The 20155-nt window shown below is 33.9% G+C and overlaps 2 protein-coding genes across 2 annotated transcripts; both read right to left on the bottom strand.

The window, feature by feature from the left end:
- Nucleotides 1–4026: 4026 nt before the first annotated feature.
- LOC140436771 (uncharacterized) lies at nucleotides 4027–4951 on the bottom strand. The gene is made up of 2 exons (XM_072525890.1): nucleotides 4489–4951; nucleotides 4027–4373 (listed from the first exon to the last, which is right to left on the bottom strand). The coding sequence occupies exons 1-2, from the start codon at nucleotides 4949–4951 to the stop codon at nucleotides 4027–4029; spliced, it is 810 nt and encodes a 269-aa protein (XP_072381991.1).
- An 11268-nt stretch (nucleotides 4952–16219) lies between these two features.
- Nucleotides 16220–19868, bottom strand: LOC140438457 (uncharacterized). Its single transcript, XM_072528132.1, has 2 exons — nucleotides 19641–19868; nucleotides 16220–19076 (listed from the first exon to the last, which is right to left on the bottom strand). Exon 2 carries the CDS (start codon nucleotides 19068–19070, stop codon nucleotides 17613–17615), a length of 1458 nt encoding a protein of 485 aa, XP_072384233.1. The 5' UTR covers nucleotides 19071–19076; nucleotides 19641–19868; the 3' UTR covers nucleotides 16220–17612.
- Between the last annotated feature and the right edge of the window lie 287 nt (nucleotides 19869–20155).

Here is a 20155-nt window from a genome sequence, read left to right as displayed (position 1 = left end):
CAGAAAGGAAGTCCAAAATAAAAGAAAAAATATTAGCAGCAAATAAAGCTTATTTTGCAAACCAAAGATAACTTAAAAGCAAAACACTGACTAAGAAAACTAAGATGCATATTTATAACACCATAATTAGGCCAATATTATTATATGCAGGAGAAACAATGACGATGGTAAAAAAAGACGAAGATTTATGAATAGCGGAGAGAAAGATTATAAGAACCATACTGGTATCAATCAGAACAGAGCAAAATGGATATAGAATCAAAATAAATGCAGAGATTAAGGAAGAACTTAAGAAAGACATCGTGACTAAAATAAAGCAATGCAGAGTTAGCAAGCAATGGTTTGGTCACATTTTACGAGCAGGAGATGAAGCAGTTACATACGCAATGAAAGAGTGGAATCTAAGAGGAAGAAGGAGAAGGGGAAGACCAAGATCAAAGTGGCTACAAGAAGTTAAAGAAGACCTCCAAAGTGCATGAGTCAGAGAATGAAGAGGAAAAACTAGAGACAGAAAAAAATAGAGAGATATCGTCAAGAAGATAACATAAACAAAAGGGACTGATCCACCCAAGAAATAGGATCTAGAAAGCATTCTTAGTTTAATCCCACTCCTTGGTGTATAGCCATTAGTATATATAGCCAACAGTTTATAAGTTATCCAATTTGTTTATTCTGAAAGTGATTATTTAAACAACTGTACTTGCCCAAACAGTCACTCCAGAGGTATTTTGTAAATTACAACCGATTCTTTGGGACATAATTCTTAAAGTACATTAAAAAAAACTTTCAAGGTTTTATTATATTTTATTAACAAAAACAGTTTAAAAACAAGGTAACTTTTTAAGTTATAAACATTTATAATAACTCTGACATTTTTTAAGTCACACGCTTGTAGATAGGCTTAATAAAAAGTAATGAAAATTTTCAAAACAGCATCTTCTATAATGAATCAGAAACAAGATAGCATTTTATTTATAAAAGTCATATTTCCATTGTTAATTAACATTCAGAGCTAAAAATTGAACAGTTTCTAGATAAAGGTATTATTTAAATGATCCAACTAATTTTCATAGCATATTTCCAGCAAGCATATGATTCCATAAAAAGAAGCAAATTGTGGATAGCAATGTTATAAATGGAAATACCAAGAAAATTAGTTGAATTAACACAAATCTGCGTGACAGACTCATATGCACAAGTAAAGATAGGAAGCAGAACATCGATGCCATTTGGTATAAATTCAGGACTTAGGCAGGGCGACCCCTTGTCACCGTTGCTGTTTAATTTTGCTTTAGAATATGCAATAAGTAAAATATCGTCTGAGCTGACAGGAGGATTTGCTGATCAAGGATCAAAACTGTTGCTAGTCTTTGCTGATGATATAGATGCAGTCATGCATTCTACAAGAGACGTGAGAGAGGTGTTTTCACAGCTCGAGGAGGAAACAGGTAGTTTGGGTCTCCGAATAAATGAAGAAAAGACGAAATACATGGTAGTAACCAAAAATCTCAATAATCTAAGACCAAGAGTTAGGCAGAACATCAGTATTAATGATCACAACTTCGAAGTAGTGAAGGAGTTTAAATATCTGGGGGCGATAATCACAGTGGACAACCACATATAAATAGAGCATTATACTCCTTTCAACATTATTAAGATCTAAGCTGCTAAAAATAAAATCTAAATTAACACTGTAGAATTCAATAAACAAGGTTACTAATGCTGAGACTGAAAAATAAAAAATAATTTTCTTTTATAACATAAGTAAAGGAGGGGTCGATAGACTAGACCAAATATGTGCTATTTTTTTGACAAGCAGATGAACTCGAATGTGGCCGATGGCAATTTTTTTTTAGCTCCTGAACATTTTGTCCGTAAATTCATATGTTTTATATACATGCACAAAAAATAGTGAAGACAAATTTCCATTGAAAAAATCTTGCAAATACAATTTAAACAAAAGAAAACGCTGTGGAAAGTGTCCTAGGTTCAAAGATAAGAAACCTGTAGCCTCTTGTAAATTTTGTAATACACCAATATGTGCGAAATGTACAGAAAACATTTGTAGGGATTGTTATAAACAATAAATTTGGTCCAATAAATCTAGTGTTATTTCTTAACAAATATGATTTTTTAGAATTGGTATTATCTTTTTTTATAAGAAGGAATGTGCTTTCATTTTGTGGCTTTGAAGATTAACTGTTAAAATTCTCAACAAAATTTGTTTTAGTTACTAATAAACTTTATGCTTGTCAAAATAAAGAGTTTTATTCACTATGTGTTAAATAATCATAGGGTAAAGGTTACAGTGATTGGCCACTTAAGCATTGGAGTTTGATAAATGTGTAAGGCATTAATTTGTATTAAAAACCATATATTTAAATAATATACTAAATATTAGACTAAAGTATCCTCTTTATGACTCCGTATGTCATTTATTGTTTAAAAATGTTTAATATTTATAAAAAAAGTTTTATTCTTGTAAAAGCAGATAATAATTGGCATAGTAAGTAGATAGTAATTGGCCACCAGTAAAAGGCTAAGTTATCCTAGGTACATATTTTTCTTATTTATGTATCCTACCTGCGTTATTTTAATTTTGGTTAAAAAACTAGAAAATCATTAAAAATTATATATAATTTTAGTGATCAAAGACGAATTTAATTTCAAAAATTTTTAATAAATGCAAGAAATTACAAACCAATTACAATGTTATCTTGTCAAAACAAACGTTACACAAAAAGTTTTCCATTTCGGAGGATTTCATCTTATTTTTGGAAATACATTTTATATGGTATGTTCTGGAACAATTTGAACATTTTACTCCATATTGACTACGTGTTATATTATTAACACACGTATAGCACAGTCCAGTGTATATAGTTTTGTTCTTAAATGGATTAGGAGCAGATGGTGTAATAATAACCATATTCGTGTTAATGATTCCATCTTGACTGTTGTCATTAAACAGTTTTCTTTTTGTTTTTTCTGGCACAACAGTAAGATAAATAACTTTCGATGTTTTCAGGGCTATCATGGAAGTCCATTTTTGGCAAGGTTTCCGTTACGTTGAGTAAAGCATCACCATCGTCTGAGTGTACTATTTTAGATACTTCCTTGGTTGCACAGCTATTAACACTTACATTTGGAGAATATTTCATATTGGAATCATTGTTTTCTATATCACCTGCTGTGGTTGTTACGGCTTCTGGATCTGTATTATTTTTAAAAACAAGTTTAACGTTAGTGTTGTTTGGTGATCTTTCTGTATAATTATGTTAAGGCTTTCTTTTTGTTGCTGCTTTTTTTTTATTCATTTGTTTTCCTTTTAGTTCTTTTTTGTTCAACCTTTCAGTCTTACGTTTCTCCTTTTTCATCTCCAGTTCATTTTTTATAACTATTTTTTCTTTAATTGCCTTTTTCCTAAAGGAAGAAGTCAGAACAAATGGTACTTTCTTCGTCTCACTTTTTCCTTTCCTTTCAGGAGTTTTCGGCCAAATAACATAATCGCTGATTGATGAAGATGACTTATTTAATAAGACGTGTTCAGAGGCGAGCGATGAAGTGCTAGGAATTTGGTTGTCGAAGCTAGTATTTTCTTCGATTAGAATAGGAATATTTTCAATGTTAAACATTTGCTCATTTACGATAATTTCCGAAGTGTGCTTAATAAAACCCTCATTTTTTCATCCTGTAAATTTCTGATTTCAAGAGTTAATTCTGGCTCACAGATTTCAGATTGGATCGTCCCATGGAATTGGTCCGTTTCTCCTTGCTGCTCTGTATCTTCGCGTTTATCTATATCTTCCAGTCGATCAGTATTCACGGATGGACTTGCCTCCAAAAAGTGCATTTGGAGTAATCTATTGCGGATACATTCCAAGGGAAAAGCCCACAGACACGAAAATCATTTCTAATATTTTTTGGTTTTATATTATCAACCACTGTTTTTAAAACTGCAGCAAAATTGTCGTTTGTTACAACTTCAGTAGGGTACACTCTCTGAAACTTTAATACAGCACTTTTTCATCCTTCTTTTAAGGGGTTAAAGATGGCCACATCTGCAGGTTGCAAGATTCGAGTCGAGTTAGGGTACAGAGCAATTAGAATTATCTGTAACTTTGTGCATAATTCGCTTATTTCATAGGTTAAATGTGTGCTGTGACCATCGAACAAGGCTATTGGAAATTTGATGTTATTTTTGCTTAAGTAAGGATAAAGAATGTTTCCTATACATTCGTAGAACAGCTGATTTTTCATCCAACCGTTATCACTGCATCCAATTCCCCAGGTGTCAGGTACAGATTTAACAATTTCAGCTGGCAGTCTTTTGTAAACATAGATAATCATAGGTGGGGTCATAACACCACAAGCTGAAAATGTAAACATCACTATGATATTGTTTTTTGAATAATGTTGTATTTCATAAACGTTTTTTGCTCCTCTTGGTGCAAGAACTTTTTTTGTTCTTTGGGCAAAGCCAAAAACAGGTTTCATCTCCATTGTAGATTCTGCTGGGATCTTCAAGAATTTCAAATAATTGTTTTTCCTTTAAATAGTCTTCTACATTAGTAAACCAGTTTCTTATATCTGCTTCGGCTACAACTGAGCTAGTTGCTGTTATTTCTTCTGCGGTTTTTAGAGTTATATTTGGGTGACGTTTTAGGAAGAAGTGATACCATCCTCTTCCTGGATGGTTATCTTTAAACGGATTTTCTCTAAGGGCTGCGTCAAGAAAATATTTCACAGAAGCTTGAATGTTTTCCATTCTACGAGGAAATCCTTTCTTGTATGAGGTCAAAATCCATCTTTCTAGAACTGCTTCTTCTTCTGAAGTTAATACTGGGTGAGGTCCAAGAGAAACTTTATTATTAATAAATCTGAAACTTGACCGGAACTGAAGTGTTGCTCGAGGAATCTGATATAACGTGGAAGCTTCTCTTTGACCCATACCATTTTCAATAGACTCTAAAGTCTTAATTATATCTTCTTCTTTATATTTTTTTCGGTAAGAAACACCTTCACAGACCGTTGGCGTATTATAACTGAAAAAAAAAAAACATTGCGATAGTGATTGGCCACATTAAACTATAGTACTTAGCCTACGGCCAACGACTGTTTACTCTTAGAATATTTAAAGGTAACAATAAGAATAATGTAATTTAAAGTGCCCATTTTTATTGAAAACAAATTTCTATCTGAAAATTTATTTTAGAAATTTATCACAGTAATTGGCCGGCCGGCCAATAACTGTTTGTATATCTAAATTATTGATATAGTTATTGGCATAATAAATTCGCGCGTTTTTTGTTATCTAAAAATGTTTGGGGCCTAAAATTTGATCAGTTACAACCTTAGTTTAATATATCATATTAAATTATATCTTTATCTATAACGATTAACTTTATAATGGATCAAAAACAAGTGTACAATCCTTAAGAAATTCATAAGATTATACCTGTGAACAACTAAACTGGTGACAGCAAGAAGTAATCACACCCTTTAAGCACTTTATTGTGACTGTAACCAGACGAAACTTTAGGTGAACATTAAGCGACGTTGTCAAAATTATTCTGTAGATTTGATTTATTTCAGTAACAGCAGAGATTCTTAATATTTATAAATTTATGTTAACATGGCCAATCACTATAGCATGGCCAACGACTGTATCATTTACCCTATAATAATCAAGGTAACTTATTAAAATCTAATATTTTTTATTTGTAGTTTAAAGTAATATGTAAATACACAATATGTAAACAAATATTTAATTTATAAAAAAATAAGCAGAAAAACATTATTTTAAAAATGGAGTATGCTAAGACTCCACGTCACCTAGTGCGCAACATATTGTGCACCTCACCAGTTAAGGTTTAATGCAATAAGATTTGTAGAATTTCTGCATAAAACTATAAAGAAATTGATAAAAAATTTAAGGTTTTATTCTATAAAACAAAAATGAGGACCCATATTAGGACCATTTCCTCTAATAAAATTTAATCATTTTTGATCATGTCCGCAATTGTCCCACATTTATCCCCTGTTTCGGTTGAGACGTGTTAAATATGATGAACGTTATAATATAATACTCTATTATACTAGTATACTAAATAATTAATTTTGTCATTCGGAATTGAAAATATTGATCTGGTTAATGTATTACGTTCTATATAATACAATCATAAGTCAACAGTAAAGATACTTAACTCGTCAACTTCTTGCTTATTAAATGACTTCCGTTTGTTTCGTGTAGCTGTTTACCGTCACTTCACCAGTATTTGGTTACTTTCTAGATTAAATTTATTGATTCAACAATCGTTAATATTTCTTATGTATAAATGAGTTTTCAATCTTTTGATCTGTATGGCTCAGTCTGATATAAATTTCCTGACGCTATTTATTCACATATTGATAAGTTTTTCTAGACTTCCAGGATATGCAGGATATGTGCTATTTTATTGCGCACAATATTTTTAATTTGAAGGGCTCGAGTGAAGATAATAGTACCTAACATTTTTGGCGAAAAAGACTTTTTATATGGAAATAATGGTAAATGTAGCTAGAAACAGATTCCTTGTGAAGATTTATCAATATCTTAACAGATGGCGCTACAGTAGCACCCTAACATCCTGGTAACTGACAGTCGTCGTGACGAATATAATACATAATAGTATTTGTCATCATGGCGGCAAACAATAAGTTGTTTACGTCTTTGTGTGAACAAAATAAGCGAAATTTGCAAGAAATATGTGACACAAATGGTAATTCAGAATGCGATGATAGCGATAAAGATCCAGGCTACAGTTTGAACGAAGATATTGTCAAGAAAAAGGTAAGTTTTTAAATATTTGTCTTCAACTTGATTTAGCTTGAAAATAATGGTAATTGTGTAGATACCATTTTTTACGTATAATGACGAGACTAACGAATATAACCAATTCACAAGTAGTTATCATTGTTTTCATCAATTTACATGTGCAGTGATACATTGTAAAGATCTAGCTAATGCTTTTGAATGAATATTGACAAAACTAATAAGTATTTTTGAAAAATTTAAACCCAGAATGAAATACTACATTATGAGCGAGGACAGAAAGTCCTTGAAAACTTCTACAATGTGTATTTTAATAAGTTACGGGAGTGAAAAAGAAGAGAAAATTTAGTGTGAATTTTAATTTTTAATATCTCATTCAAAAGAAACTTTTCGCTTCTTCTAAGGGACTTTTAACCCTCGGTAATAATGTAATCTTTCATTAACATATGGTCCTAAAGTTTTGGGAAAAATTTCAAAAGCATATAACTCTGACCAAAATAATCTTGTATTTTTAATAAATTATTCAACAATTTAACTTAACTATCCTTATTATAAATCAAAATTCAAATGACAGACAAGGGACCATTATTTTCGATTTGCCTAATAATTCCCCTGACACGTTGCATCATCCTTTGGACGACCTCGGCATCAATTTCTCTAATTTTTGTATATATATGCGGCGTCTTAACTGTTCCTGATTTTGTGCTTCCCATCCGTTATTATAGACTTTCCGACTTAATATTGCCCAGAACTCTTCAATTGGACGAGCCTGAGGTAGGTTGGGGGGATTGTCTGCTTTCGGTACATAGGTAATGTTGTTAGTTTCGTACCAGTCCCTTGTGATCCTCGCGTAATGACATGAAGCAAGATCTGGCCAAAAGACTATTTGATCATTTGCATGATGTGTGTTCACAAACTGAAGCAATTTAGAGAGACATCTTTGAATATAAATATTTGCGTTTAAGGCTTCGCCTCGAACAACACCAATGTAAGGCTGTGAGATAAAGCCAGCCTCAGAAATTGCACACCATACCAAAATTTTGTCCTCAAATTTTTTCTTACTTTTGAATTTTATTTCATCAGGTACATTTTCGTAATCGTTCATGTAAAACCCATCGTTACCCTTCATCTCAGAGTTGGACAAAGTAAAATATTTTTCATCGTCCATCACGATCAACTTATTGACGAAATGCACTCGCCTTAACGCGCGGCAACATATCGGAATTCTCTCTAATTGATCCTCTGTGTATTTTGGAGCTTTTCTTTTTTTTTCCGGTAGATAATATTGTTACTCGATAGGGTCCTGTATACTGTGGTCTTTCCAACATGAAATCTTCTGGCCAGTTTTCGCTGTGAGAGCCCAATTTTGTTCTTAGCTGCTTTATCAGTCTTGCCTCTCTTATATGGTTCAAAATCCGCGGTCGACCTCTTTTACGCAAGTTAACACATGGTATCCCTTCTTCATATTTTCTGATTGTGCGATAAATTTTCGATTTGCTTATGTTTTGATCTCGATAAATATTAACAATATCTCGTTTCGACATTCGCCCAACCATATTATAAACACCTCGACGGATATCAATTTTATAAGACATTTTGCAGAGCACAAACCAAAATATTCTGCTTTGTTTATTAAATGTTAATAACTGATGACATTTCAATTCCATGGCCTTCTTTGTTAAATGCATTTTGCTTCTCAATCAGACCAGGTGAAATTTTTCCCAAAACTTTAGGACCATACGTTATGTGTTTAAATTATCAAAAATACTTATTAGTTTTCTCAGGATTCGAAAAAATGAATGCATTTATAATGCATTCGCCCGAAATTTTCTTACGCTTAAAAATGTTCTGTTTCTACAAATTTAATTTCTCTTGCAAAAACATCGTAAGATATGGCCTAGACCGTTACCCAACCACAATAAGAATGCAGTATCTGGTGAACCTGACAAGGAAAACCCTGTTCGAGGAAGAAAAAGGAAACGAGGATGTAACATTGATCAGCGACAACAAAACAAACGGAACAGTGGTCAATCATATATGTACTTGTAAAAGAGGAAAGGGAAACGTTATACCACAAAAATCGATGGGAGAAGATTTTTTGTGCAAAAGAAAATGTTTTGAGGTAATACCAGCAGACGAAAGGAAAAGTATTTTTCAGAAATTTTGGGAGATAAATAATTTTAATTTACTAGATTAATTAATTTATTTAGATAAATATCCAAAACGCATATTTATTTGGATGCATGCAGATTAAAACAAAGGCCCGCAGTACCAAATCAAAGGAGTCACCTTCCAGAAGGAGTCACTCTGTCGATTATTTAATAAAAACTACAGGCAACACGAGGTATTAAATTTGTAAGAAAGCATTTCTAAATATTCATAAACTACAACATAATAGGGGTAGAGTCGAGAATATTACTAAAAACATCAAATAAGGTTTAATAACGCCGAAAATGGATTGAAGAGGACGTTATGCAAATCACAAAAAAACATTTTCTAATGAGAACGTCCTATTTCTTAAAGAATTTATTGAAAGACTCCCAAAATATGAGAGTCACCATTCCCGAAATGACAACTGTAACACCTATTTTATGACAATGGACTATACAATAGAGAAGAGCTATGAGGTTTACAAACTTAAATGTCTATCGCAAAATCAAGAATGTGTATCTGCTGATAAGTTTCGAAGAGTATTTACTGACGATTTTAATATTAAATTTAAATCACCTAAATCCGACACGTGCCACATTATATGATTCAATCTATGTTAGTATGAAAGAGGCTAAAATATAAAGAAATGACGAACAAATTCAAGCGTTAAAATTGAAGCAAGAACTGCATCACAGGAAGGCTAAAGCTGGACAAGACGCGATAAAAAATGCAAAAAAAAGCACAAGAGAGAAACGAAACATATGCAATAACATTTGACCTTCAACAAGCACTCCCAACCCCCAAATTGTCTACTGGTCCTACATTTTATAAAAAGAAACTTTTTTCTTACAATCTGGGTATACACTCGTTGTATCCCTCACAGGGATACTTTTATTTGTGGGACGCTGGGACGAGTCAACCGCTGCTAGAGGTGCAGACGAGATCGGAAGCTGTCTGCTTAAACACTTCTAGATGCACAATATTAAAGGACATACAAAATAAAAACTGGTCTTTGGTTGGAGTGTGGCTTCGTTTACTAGCTCTGGGAAATTTTAAGGAAATAATACATATTTTTCCACAGGTCGGACACACAATGTTACCATCAGACAGAGATTTTGCTGTTGTAGAAAAATACGTACGAGCTCATTATCAATATGTATATTCTCCAGCTGAGTGGGAAAACATACTAAGAACATGCCAAAAAAAAAATCCATTCATCGTTTACAAGATGAATCAAGAAGATTTTTTAAAAGTGTCTGAAATGAGAAAGTATTTTGTACAACCCAAGTCTACACCGGCTAATCCATGTAGTATTAGAAATGCTGTGCGAATGCGCTTCTCTGCTAAGAACTGTGAACAAATCGCAATCGCTGATACATACAATGGTGAGTTTAATTCAAACTCAATTCAAAAAAGAGGAAGAACTGGGATCCTACAAGAACATTTTATTTGAGATCTTCAGAAAAAATATGCTACACGGCTTGGTATTGAACCTAGTAAACTTGAATATGTACTTTCGTGTTTGGATTGCATTCCCAACGTTCATCACGGTTTTACAGGCCATTATTTGCAAAGTCCCTGTAATGTTTTTGACGTGACAACGTTTTAAATTAGGTTGTGGCTCGGAGTCATTCATGAAAAAGTGTAACGCTCGCTCACGTCTGTTACAGTGAGTCACCGAACGAGAGAGAGGCCCGCCGGACCGGCGAATGCCTTGCGTCTCTCTCCCACTCAAACATGATCGGTCCGCTGCGCGCGCAGCACTAGAGAATTAGGCGCGTTGAATCGGTGCGTGCTTCCGTGCTTGTGTCTCTGTCTTTCTCGAGCGTTCTTGGCGTTCAAGACACATTACAGCAGAAACACTTCCTTTCATTTCATATTTCTCCTATCATCGTCCTATCCTCAACAAAATCACTCAAATAGAAATTAGTTAAGTTTAAGTTTACATGTATAATGTTTTAGTAAACAAAATATATTTCTATAGTTAAAATTTGTGCAATTCTTATTTTCATTCAATTCCTTGTTCCTATTGTGCAATTTAATAATATTCATATCAATAAATATTCTACCGAGAAAAAGACGTTGTCACGTAAAATCTTCGCCCGTAAAACCGACTTTACAGGCAACCGATTTTTCTTATTTCTATTATCGTTTCTTGTGTTTATTACTAATAACATTGTTTAGTATATTTGTTTCATTTTTATATCCTATGTGCAATTCAATAAACGTAAAAAATAGTATCTATAGTGTTTTTTATTCAAAGTATCGTTTTACTCGTAAATTTAAAATTTGTTTTCAGCGGTGAAGTTAAAATAAGCTAATTAGAAGATTAACTTAAGTAAATGTCATTGCAACAGAGCAATCAATCGGTAAACTTTTAAGTTCAATTTCTAAACATTTGCAAAAATGTGACTTACCATTATCTTCACCCGAGCCCTTTATTTGTTAAATAAAATGTAATATTCTACAACATTTTTCAAGCTTTCCCGTGATTTTATATAAATCTTTTATCCTTCTCTTTAAAAATAGAAGAATTTTATTTAACCCTTAGTCAAACTGATTTTAAAATCATTTATCAGTTGTAACATTTTCACATTTTTAACCGGATTTTTACTTGGTATAGCAGATTTCTGGTTCGCTTTTTATTACATCTGTTAAAAGTTCTTTAAATGCTCTATCGGAGGAAATAGCAAACTCTGTCAGGTAGTTAATTCGCATATGTATGCACATCAGGGGCAGTCCAATGCGGTCCATCACTTTAGCAACACCATGAATAAATGAACTACCGACATGGTCTATTTCCACTCAGTCACAATAATACCCAGCGGTGTTGACAATTTTAAAAATAGTAGTAGAATAAGCTGAGGAAAAAAGTACGGCGGGTAAAAAAAAATATTTTCTTGTTAGAAAAGAAATTAATCACAGTAAAATCAAATATGCCTTTTCGAACCTAGAGAGGTAGACCCTAAAACACATGTGAGCACCTGCATCAGGAAATAATCCAGTTGCCTGTGGCCACAGTCCACCCAATCTCTTATGTTCGGGATCAGCATTTTCGTCTACTGTGACACAACCTCCGTGTTGTTCCATTCTTCTTGCCATCTTTTAATTGACCTTTCTCTTTCCTGTCTTCTCTCGGTCACAGTAAGGTTTGGCCTTTCCTCTCATAGAGCTCTTTTATTTCCACCGCCACAACATGCAACGGAACACATCCAGTGATGGTCCACAAGGCTGCCGTAGACACAGTCCTGTAGACGCATGCAACTCGCAACAGACTTGTTCTGTCCACTTGTGTCATAAGCCTCCTATAGGCCGTTATCTCTACCGCCTCGCTCCAGACTGGTGCCAGTAGAGGACGATCGACTGTACAACACCGTGTAAGACCCTTCTCGTTTCGGATTTGAGTCCAACAATGTTGGGCATCACCCTTCCTAACGCAGCCGCATTATTCGCAGCCTTCCGGACCACCTCCCGCAAGTGCTCACCCCATTTTCTACATTGAAATTCAACACTTTGCCTGTTCCTTGTCCGCTTTAGAATGATGGCTTCGGTTTTCTCTGTCGCAAGTTTCAGTCCGTGCCGCGTCATCCATTTCTTTACGACGCGGCCTACGTTCCGAACCCGGTATTTGAGATCAGGCTCATCCCGGGCTACTACCAGTACAGCGAGGTCATCCGCGAATGCGAAGGGGTATCCTCTCCGTATTCACAGTGCATAACCCCGTCATATGCCAGGTTCCATAGTGTCGGGCCCAAGACAGATCCCTGGGGTACGCCGGCCGTCACGTCCACGATCGTGCCCTTTTTCACCATAATCCTTCTCTCAGACAGATACTCCGCCACCACCTTCATCAGGTATCTAATATATATGAATATCTAACTCTTTCATAATTTTAATACTTAACCGTTTACCTGTAACACTATATTTTTCTGTTTTATGAAAATCGTATATTGTTTAGCGAATGTTCCTAGTTTAATATTCAGGAAGATTCGTAATTGTTGATTTCTTAACGAAGTTTTTTCTTGGACTGAAAAATGTAACTTTTTCAGTTGTTTCCATTGACTCCTTACTCTCCTTTAAAATTCTTTTAGCGGTAGTATAAGAAATACCTGTAAGAAAATACAAAACTACTTTATGTTTAATTATATATTTATATAGACTTTTTCTGTCTCTTTGACACCAAGTCAAGCGTTTCATATAATTTCCAAATACTGTAAACACCGAAAAAAATATTTGCATTTCTTTAAAAATAATATTTTTTCAAAAACTAAGTTAGGAATTAAATGTAATTAGAATTTCTAACAGGATTTTTACGCATGATTAACGAAAACGACATTATCTTGATATTTTATGAAGTTGTGCTAAAGGTGAGTAGATATATTTTAATGAAAGATACCAAGAATGTCTTACTCTTATTTCACAAAATTGTTATCTGTCCGTACATTTTTTAGTGGGCTGGTTTTTATATTCACAAAAAAAGTGACTAAAAAAACTTGACTAAAAAAAAAACAAAATAAAAATATTAAAAACTACGTTTCGTTATAAATAAACTACATAATATTTTTACCTGTGAAGTGAACAACTGCAGCTCCTATTCAGAACTCAACGGCCACCTAAAGATACATACATACGAGTATTTAGTTTCAACTTAACCCGTAACTGGTGATGCGGGGTCATACGAGCCCCAACAGATTTTTAAAGTGACATACGTCCCAGCTTATTTAGCGCGACTACTTGATCGCGTCAGTACTTTTCTGTCAGTGTGGTGTGTGATATCGAGCAGGATAGGCGTGAGCAAATAGGTAAATGTTTACAAATTATACGGAAATAACTGCGCCGTGGGGACACTGTGACCCTACCTCACCGGTTACGTTTTTTTTTAAGAATAATTAGTTTTTTTTATTTTCAGTTGAAAATGGACCTGTCACGATATAATAAAATGGATTCCGATGATCCTAGGTTTAAACAATGGGCTCAAAATATTCTAGACGTGGATAAGAGTGATTTCTGCGGTAACGATGACTCATACAATGATCCCGACTATGTCAACAAACACGAAACTGATTCAGAAATTGAATGGGAGCCGGAAACCGTGGAACCTCTGTTGGATGTTGAAGATAATATCCCGCAAAATGCAGCACCTTCGGGGGTTAATTCGGACTCTGATCCACATGAGCAGCAACAAACTCCAGGCCCTTCGAGAACGCACTATGGCAAAAATCGATACAAGTGGACTGCAGAAGCTCCACCTTTAAATGTAAGAATAAGAAGTTTTAACATTATCTCTCATCTTCCTGGGGTTATTGGGCCAGCCAAGTCACTTGGGAAATTGTGTTTCCAGAAAAATGCTTGGGAATGTATAATAACAAACGATATTTAAGAAGAGACTATCCTTAGAACAAATGAAAAACTTGCCAGGATTATAACGAAATATAACGATAGCATAGGACGGATCTAAAAGATTGAGACATTATTGAACTGAGAGCGTTTATCGGTTTGTTATTTTACAGCCATATTGTACATGCCTCAAAATCCCCGAAAATAGGACTTAAAGATAATGGCACTAATTGTCGCCCAAACCCATTACTTTTTGGATGGGTATGTATATACAGGTGCTGGAAGTGATGGCCAAACATTGTCAGAAGAGGAAAAGAAATTTAACAAAACAACGCAATCAGTTCTTCGTATAGTAAAATGTATTGAGGGTTCTAACCGTAACGTTACAGCAGACAACTGGTTTACATCCTTAGAAGTAATAACTTAGTTGAGGAACCGAGGCCTAACTTACGTGGGTACTGTTAAAAACAAATAAAAGGGAGATACCTATTTCTTTTTTGCCAACTAAAACGAGGCTCACGGGATCATCTCTATTTGGATTTGGCGATAGAGTTACATTAGTTTCATATGTACCTAAACCACGAAAAGCGGTACTTGTCTTCAATGCACTACAGTAATGCAGTAAGCGATGAAACAAACAAACCCGAAATTATCGAGTTTTATAATCAAACAAGAGGAGGCGTCGATGCATTAGATGAAAAATGTACAGTGTATTCTACACATCGTAGAAGTCTAAGATGGTCTCTTACTTGTTTTTATACAATTTTTGATATTTCTTTCGTCAATGCGTTTATAATATACTCATCCCTACCTGGAAACCCCCAAAAGTCGAGGTATGAATTCATCAAATCTCTTGTTCGGCAGATTGTGCAGGATCATATCGAAAGAAGACTAACTATTTTTCAAATTCCAAGGCAACTGAGATATAATATCGCTTCCATTTTAAAAACAGACATTCCTGGACAGAAAAATGCTATTTTAGAAAAAAGAGTAAGGTGGTCAAAATGTCCACGATCATTGGATAGAAAAACGAAGATAGTTTGCGTTAGTTGCAAAGCGCCAATATGCCACATGTGTGACACACATTTGCAAAGGTTGCCTATAAGAATGGATTGCAGTTTTTATGATGTTTTTTTGTTTTTGGTTATTTTTTTTTGTGTTAGGTTAGAATAAATGTTTAAGTTTATATTTAAAAAAAAAATGATTTTTGTTTCTCATTTTTTTGTTACAGGATAATGTTTAGTCTTGTTTTTATATTTTGAAGTTCATATTTACTCCATATTTGTTTTTTTAAGATTCATATTCGTCGGTCTGCACCTGTAAAACATCGACGGGTGAATATAACTGTTTCGATAAAACGTGGCAACGTAGCAGTTCCCTTTATGACCTTGGTCATCTAATTCTGACTCCGTCTAGCAGCTACCTGCCTGCTATCGTCCCAAATCAGCCACGTTGCCCAAAGCCGCCGCAGGAAAATAAAGCAAGCCGAACGAAAGCCGTAAGCGCATCGAGCTTTTGAATTATCGGCTTGCAACACTTGGATCCCCTCGAAGCTCGAACACACTAACGAGCGAGTATGAGCCCCTGAAAAAAACTAACGTTGCGGTAAAACACCGGCGAAACCGCATACGCATCCTGAATAGAAAGTTCTACCGGTTGATGGGATGCGGGCCATTGAGTCAGAAATAAACGGACAAAGCAGTAAAAATATCTATTTAAAGTAATAGAGCGTATATTGCGGCTACGATTGTAAAGATTATGCAGCGTTATGTTGGATGCGTTTTGTTGAGAAACTACTCGAGAAAAACTACTTTTTATTCAAAAAACTCTAATTACTTTATTTTTTTCTTGTGCCGTATTCCGATTCACCAATATACAAAGAATCCTATATAAAAATTATACATATCGTCGGCTTAATCTGCTAAACCTGTAAGTCCAAAACGGAAATTTTTTCAGGGGAGACAAAAAACTTTCTGTAAATTTTTGTTTTAGCAAATAGAAAAAACCAAGATATACATTTGTTTAGATATAACATATTTGACATTTTAAGGTATTTCTAAGAAGTTATTTGATCTTATGACATATTTAATTGGACTTACGGGTTTTTCCTATTTTTATTTAAATATTTTTGGGACTTACGGGATTCAATTACTCTAAGAGGTGGGTAAAAATTAATAACTAAAATTGAGTAAACTTAACTTTTTATTTATTTATTCCTCACATAAACGAACAAAACCTTAACTTAAAGATAATGCAAAAATTTAAATATATGCCATATAACATATTTAAAGATATGCCAGGTTGTCATAAAACGAGTGATAATCAGCTGGAATACTTATCTTAAGGGATTGCAAATGTATAAACTTTTCTCTTTTAATCGGTATAGGATTATTATACAAGTTTGGAAGTTCACTAAATTGACAGCATAACTCTTTTCTAGTAGACTTTGGAACTCGACTAAAAGCAAGGTCTTGGTAATCTTGGGTATGTCTCAGCTTGTAAGCTATTGTTCCATCTGGTGAATACTGCAATGCGCGAATGTCTGTAACATGAGGATCACCGACTCTTTTACCTGGACGCAAAGATTTTACAAACTGTAGTTTACTAAAGTCCTTAAAAAATTTGTGGTCTACATAATGAACTTTATAAGGTCTTGGATTTTTACGTGCTGTCTTACAAATTTTAACGTAGTCAGCAGGTACGTTAATATTATTATGACGAAGTTTTCTTTCAATAGTAGAATGCATGGAATCTGCCTCCATCTGCGTGTGCCCTTTTTCGAGAAACTTTTGTTCAATGGTAATTTCTGATTCCATACATAGGTTTAGAATGGCGGTGGCTAGTGTTGAATTCCTATTCTGCGACGTACAACCATCACTGTAAATTATAATTTTTTGATCAGGATGATCTTTCGTGACATGAACTTTGAGAAAGCTGTAAATTATTGAGGCATAGTCATTGGCGCTGGTACCACCAGCGGCCTCATGCCATAGGTAGCAATAACCATCTTTAGTTTTCATATCGATTATGTACTATCAGTTTATGATAATAAAATGTTAGATTATGTACTATCAGTTTAGTCTTAAAATATTGTGAGGAGATGTTTGTCTTTGGTGACAGTAAAACTGATTGTAAATCCATACATAATACGATATTTTCTGACTCCTTATCTCGATTTTTTGCCTCCCTGGCTTCCCTTTTTTTTTCTTGGTGTTCATTAAAGATATCATCAGGTAAGTTGCCATTTCGGTGTGCCACACATTTATCACACTCGTCTTTCTTAGGACGATACAGCGAGAGGTTCATTTCTTCAAACACGTGGGAAAATGAAGCAATTGATAATGAAACCATTTGTTTTTCTTGACACCAGCTCGTATAGAATTGAAATACGGATAAAATTGGATTTCCAGTTGGGCTCCAAATAAAGTTTGTCAGATGAAGACCGGCAGTAGTGTGACTCAACTTTTGACAGCTCAGAAAAAAACTGCCTTAAATTTTCTTTCATGTCTTTGTAACGCGCTGTATGCATTGTGATTTCATTAGAATTATTGTCGTCAGTTTTTGTTTGACTAGTCGCTTCTTTTCTCAACCAGTCAAGTACCATGTCCTCCTTCAGACAATGTGTGTTTAAAAACATTTGCTTACAAACTCTAATAAGTTGACCTTCCTTCTTCATGTAGTAAAGCATAGACTCCTTTCTTCTTGATGTTGTTGAATTTTGCCTGTTTCTATGTCTTTTTATAGCCGTTGGTTTTACTAAGAAGGATACATACATTTTTCTTTCGCTCAAGTTCATATTGGACCAAAATTTCGTAAATATTGCTTTCCTATCCTCCTCAGAAAACGTGGTGCACTTAATGACGGTATTTTTTTTTGAAAGTTTACAGTTACAGAACTCTTTCAATCTTCTTTCTTCTCTTTCTATATTATAATCCCATCGGCCATTAATTTTCCTTTTTCCCAAATAAGCTTCTCCTTTTTCACGTTTTATTTTCTTCTTATTTTCAATCCAATTTTCTTTATTCACAAGGTGTCTTTTCATTCTTCTTTTTTCTAGTGGGTCATCTTTATTTTGTTCTGCTTCTTGTGCTGTTTCTCTTTCATTGTCAGCATCTTTTTCAGAAAAAGTGGACGATTCTTGATCACTTTCAAGTACATAATCAGGATCATCTTCAAACTCATCACCATTTTGAACTTCTGCTATTATATTTTTTTTATTAACATCTGACAAGTTATTACTTTTAGAGGGTAATAATATCACGTCCTCATCATGCTGTGGTATATATTTGGAATGATTTTCAACTTCACTCTCATTCTGAATTTCCATTATTAAATTTTCCGCAATTACTTCTGATGAGCTAAGAATGTTATTTTCAAACTCTAAAGTAACATTTTCTTCAATTGGAGTGCAAAAATTGTTTAATACTTCATCTCTTAGGTTACTTTCTGGCAAAATTTGGTCAGAGTTCATCTTCATCATGTCTGTAATTTCTGGAATATCCAATAGTAACATTTCATCATCAACGTCACTAGAGAGGAATTTTTGAAAAGGTTTTTCATCATATGAAGAAAACAAGTTTGTAACATCACATAGGGTTTTCTCATTATTAATGACTTCAGCCATATTTTTCTCGAGTGCTTTGGGTTTGGTACATATTGTTGCATTATTTGCTTCTACATTTTGATTGCAACCTTTTCTTGCTTGGTTAGTTTTTTTATTAGCAATAGCTAACATAATTCTGTTGGTTCTGCTTTTAAAGATGTCCATTATGCCCTGTAAACAAAAACCGTTGTCATGGTAATTGCTAACCCAATAGTAAAAGTTGAAAAAATGGTTAATTCTTGAAGTGGAGTTGAAAATCTTGAAGTCTCCCTTTAATATTTTATTATTTGCTTGGTCATACCTATACAGGTTATTTGTTTCTTATTGATCAAGAAATTTATTAAAATTAGTGGAGGAAGACTTCAAGATTTTCATTTCACTCAATAGTAAAAGTTACTAAGACAGAAAACCTGTTAAAAATAAGTAAAATTGGTAAAATAAAACAAATTTTTGATTTTCACAATATTCTGAGTATTATTCCTTTGATAACTACTTATTATTTTGTATTTTTTTAAATTAAAGAATTCTCTGAGAATATTCTCTAGAAGTATGACTCTAAATTCCTAATTATATACAGTAGGAAAACCCCGTAACTCCAACTTATTTCGATAATACACTAAATTCAAATTATACGCAAATCCCGTAACTCTATGCATTATTTTTAAGAGTTTATTTTAAGTCTAAAACTACATTTAATTATATTTAAAAGTTAACACACAAATTAAGGACACTTACCTTATGTTATTCGTCCAAAATAAGTTTAAAAGATCGCCAACAACGCACAAATAATAATATATAATAAGACCAGCACAACTCGTGCTTGCAACGTAACGAACAATGGCGGAGTTACGGCGTTTGCGCTGTGATTTCAGCCAGGTATGGACTTACGGATTTCGCAGATTTTATCGCAGATCATTTAAAGAATTTTTGGAGTTACTGAAATTTCTTAGACAAATTCACTAATTTTTTTGCGAACGATGGCGTTAAAATGTCAAATTTGATCAAATGTGGACTTACGGGTTTTGCAGGTTAAGCCGACGATATGTAATAATTATTGTAAATCCATCCCGTATGGGGTAACATTCCAGGGCAGCCAGAGGTTCTTTATTAAGTGCAGAACTAGTTAAAGTACTAAGACCTGCAGGAACGCATTGTTAAGATGTCTTTTTTCACTTATCTTTTCAAATGTAATAGCTTGGAATCTTCTGTCGTATACAATCTGTTAAATTAATCAAGCACTTGTTTTGCAA

The sequence above is a fragment of the Diabrotica undecimpunctata genome, chromosome 1 (genome assembly GCF_040954645.1).
Source record: "Diabrotica undecimpunctata isolate CICGRU chromosome 1, icDiaUnde3, whole genome shotgun sequence".
NCBI lineage: Eukaryota > Metazoa > Arthropoda > Insecta > Coleoptera > Chrysomelidae > Diabrotica > Diabrotica undecimpunctata.
The sequence above is the reverse complement of the archived record's forward strand: the minus strand, read 5'-3'. Positions and strand labels throughout refer to the sequence as shown.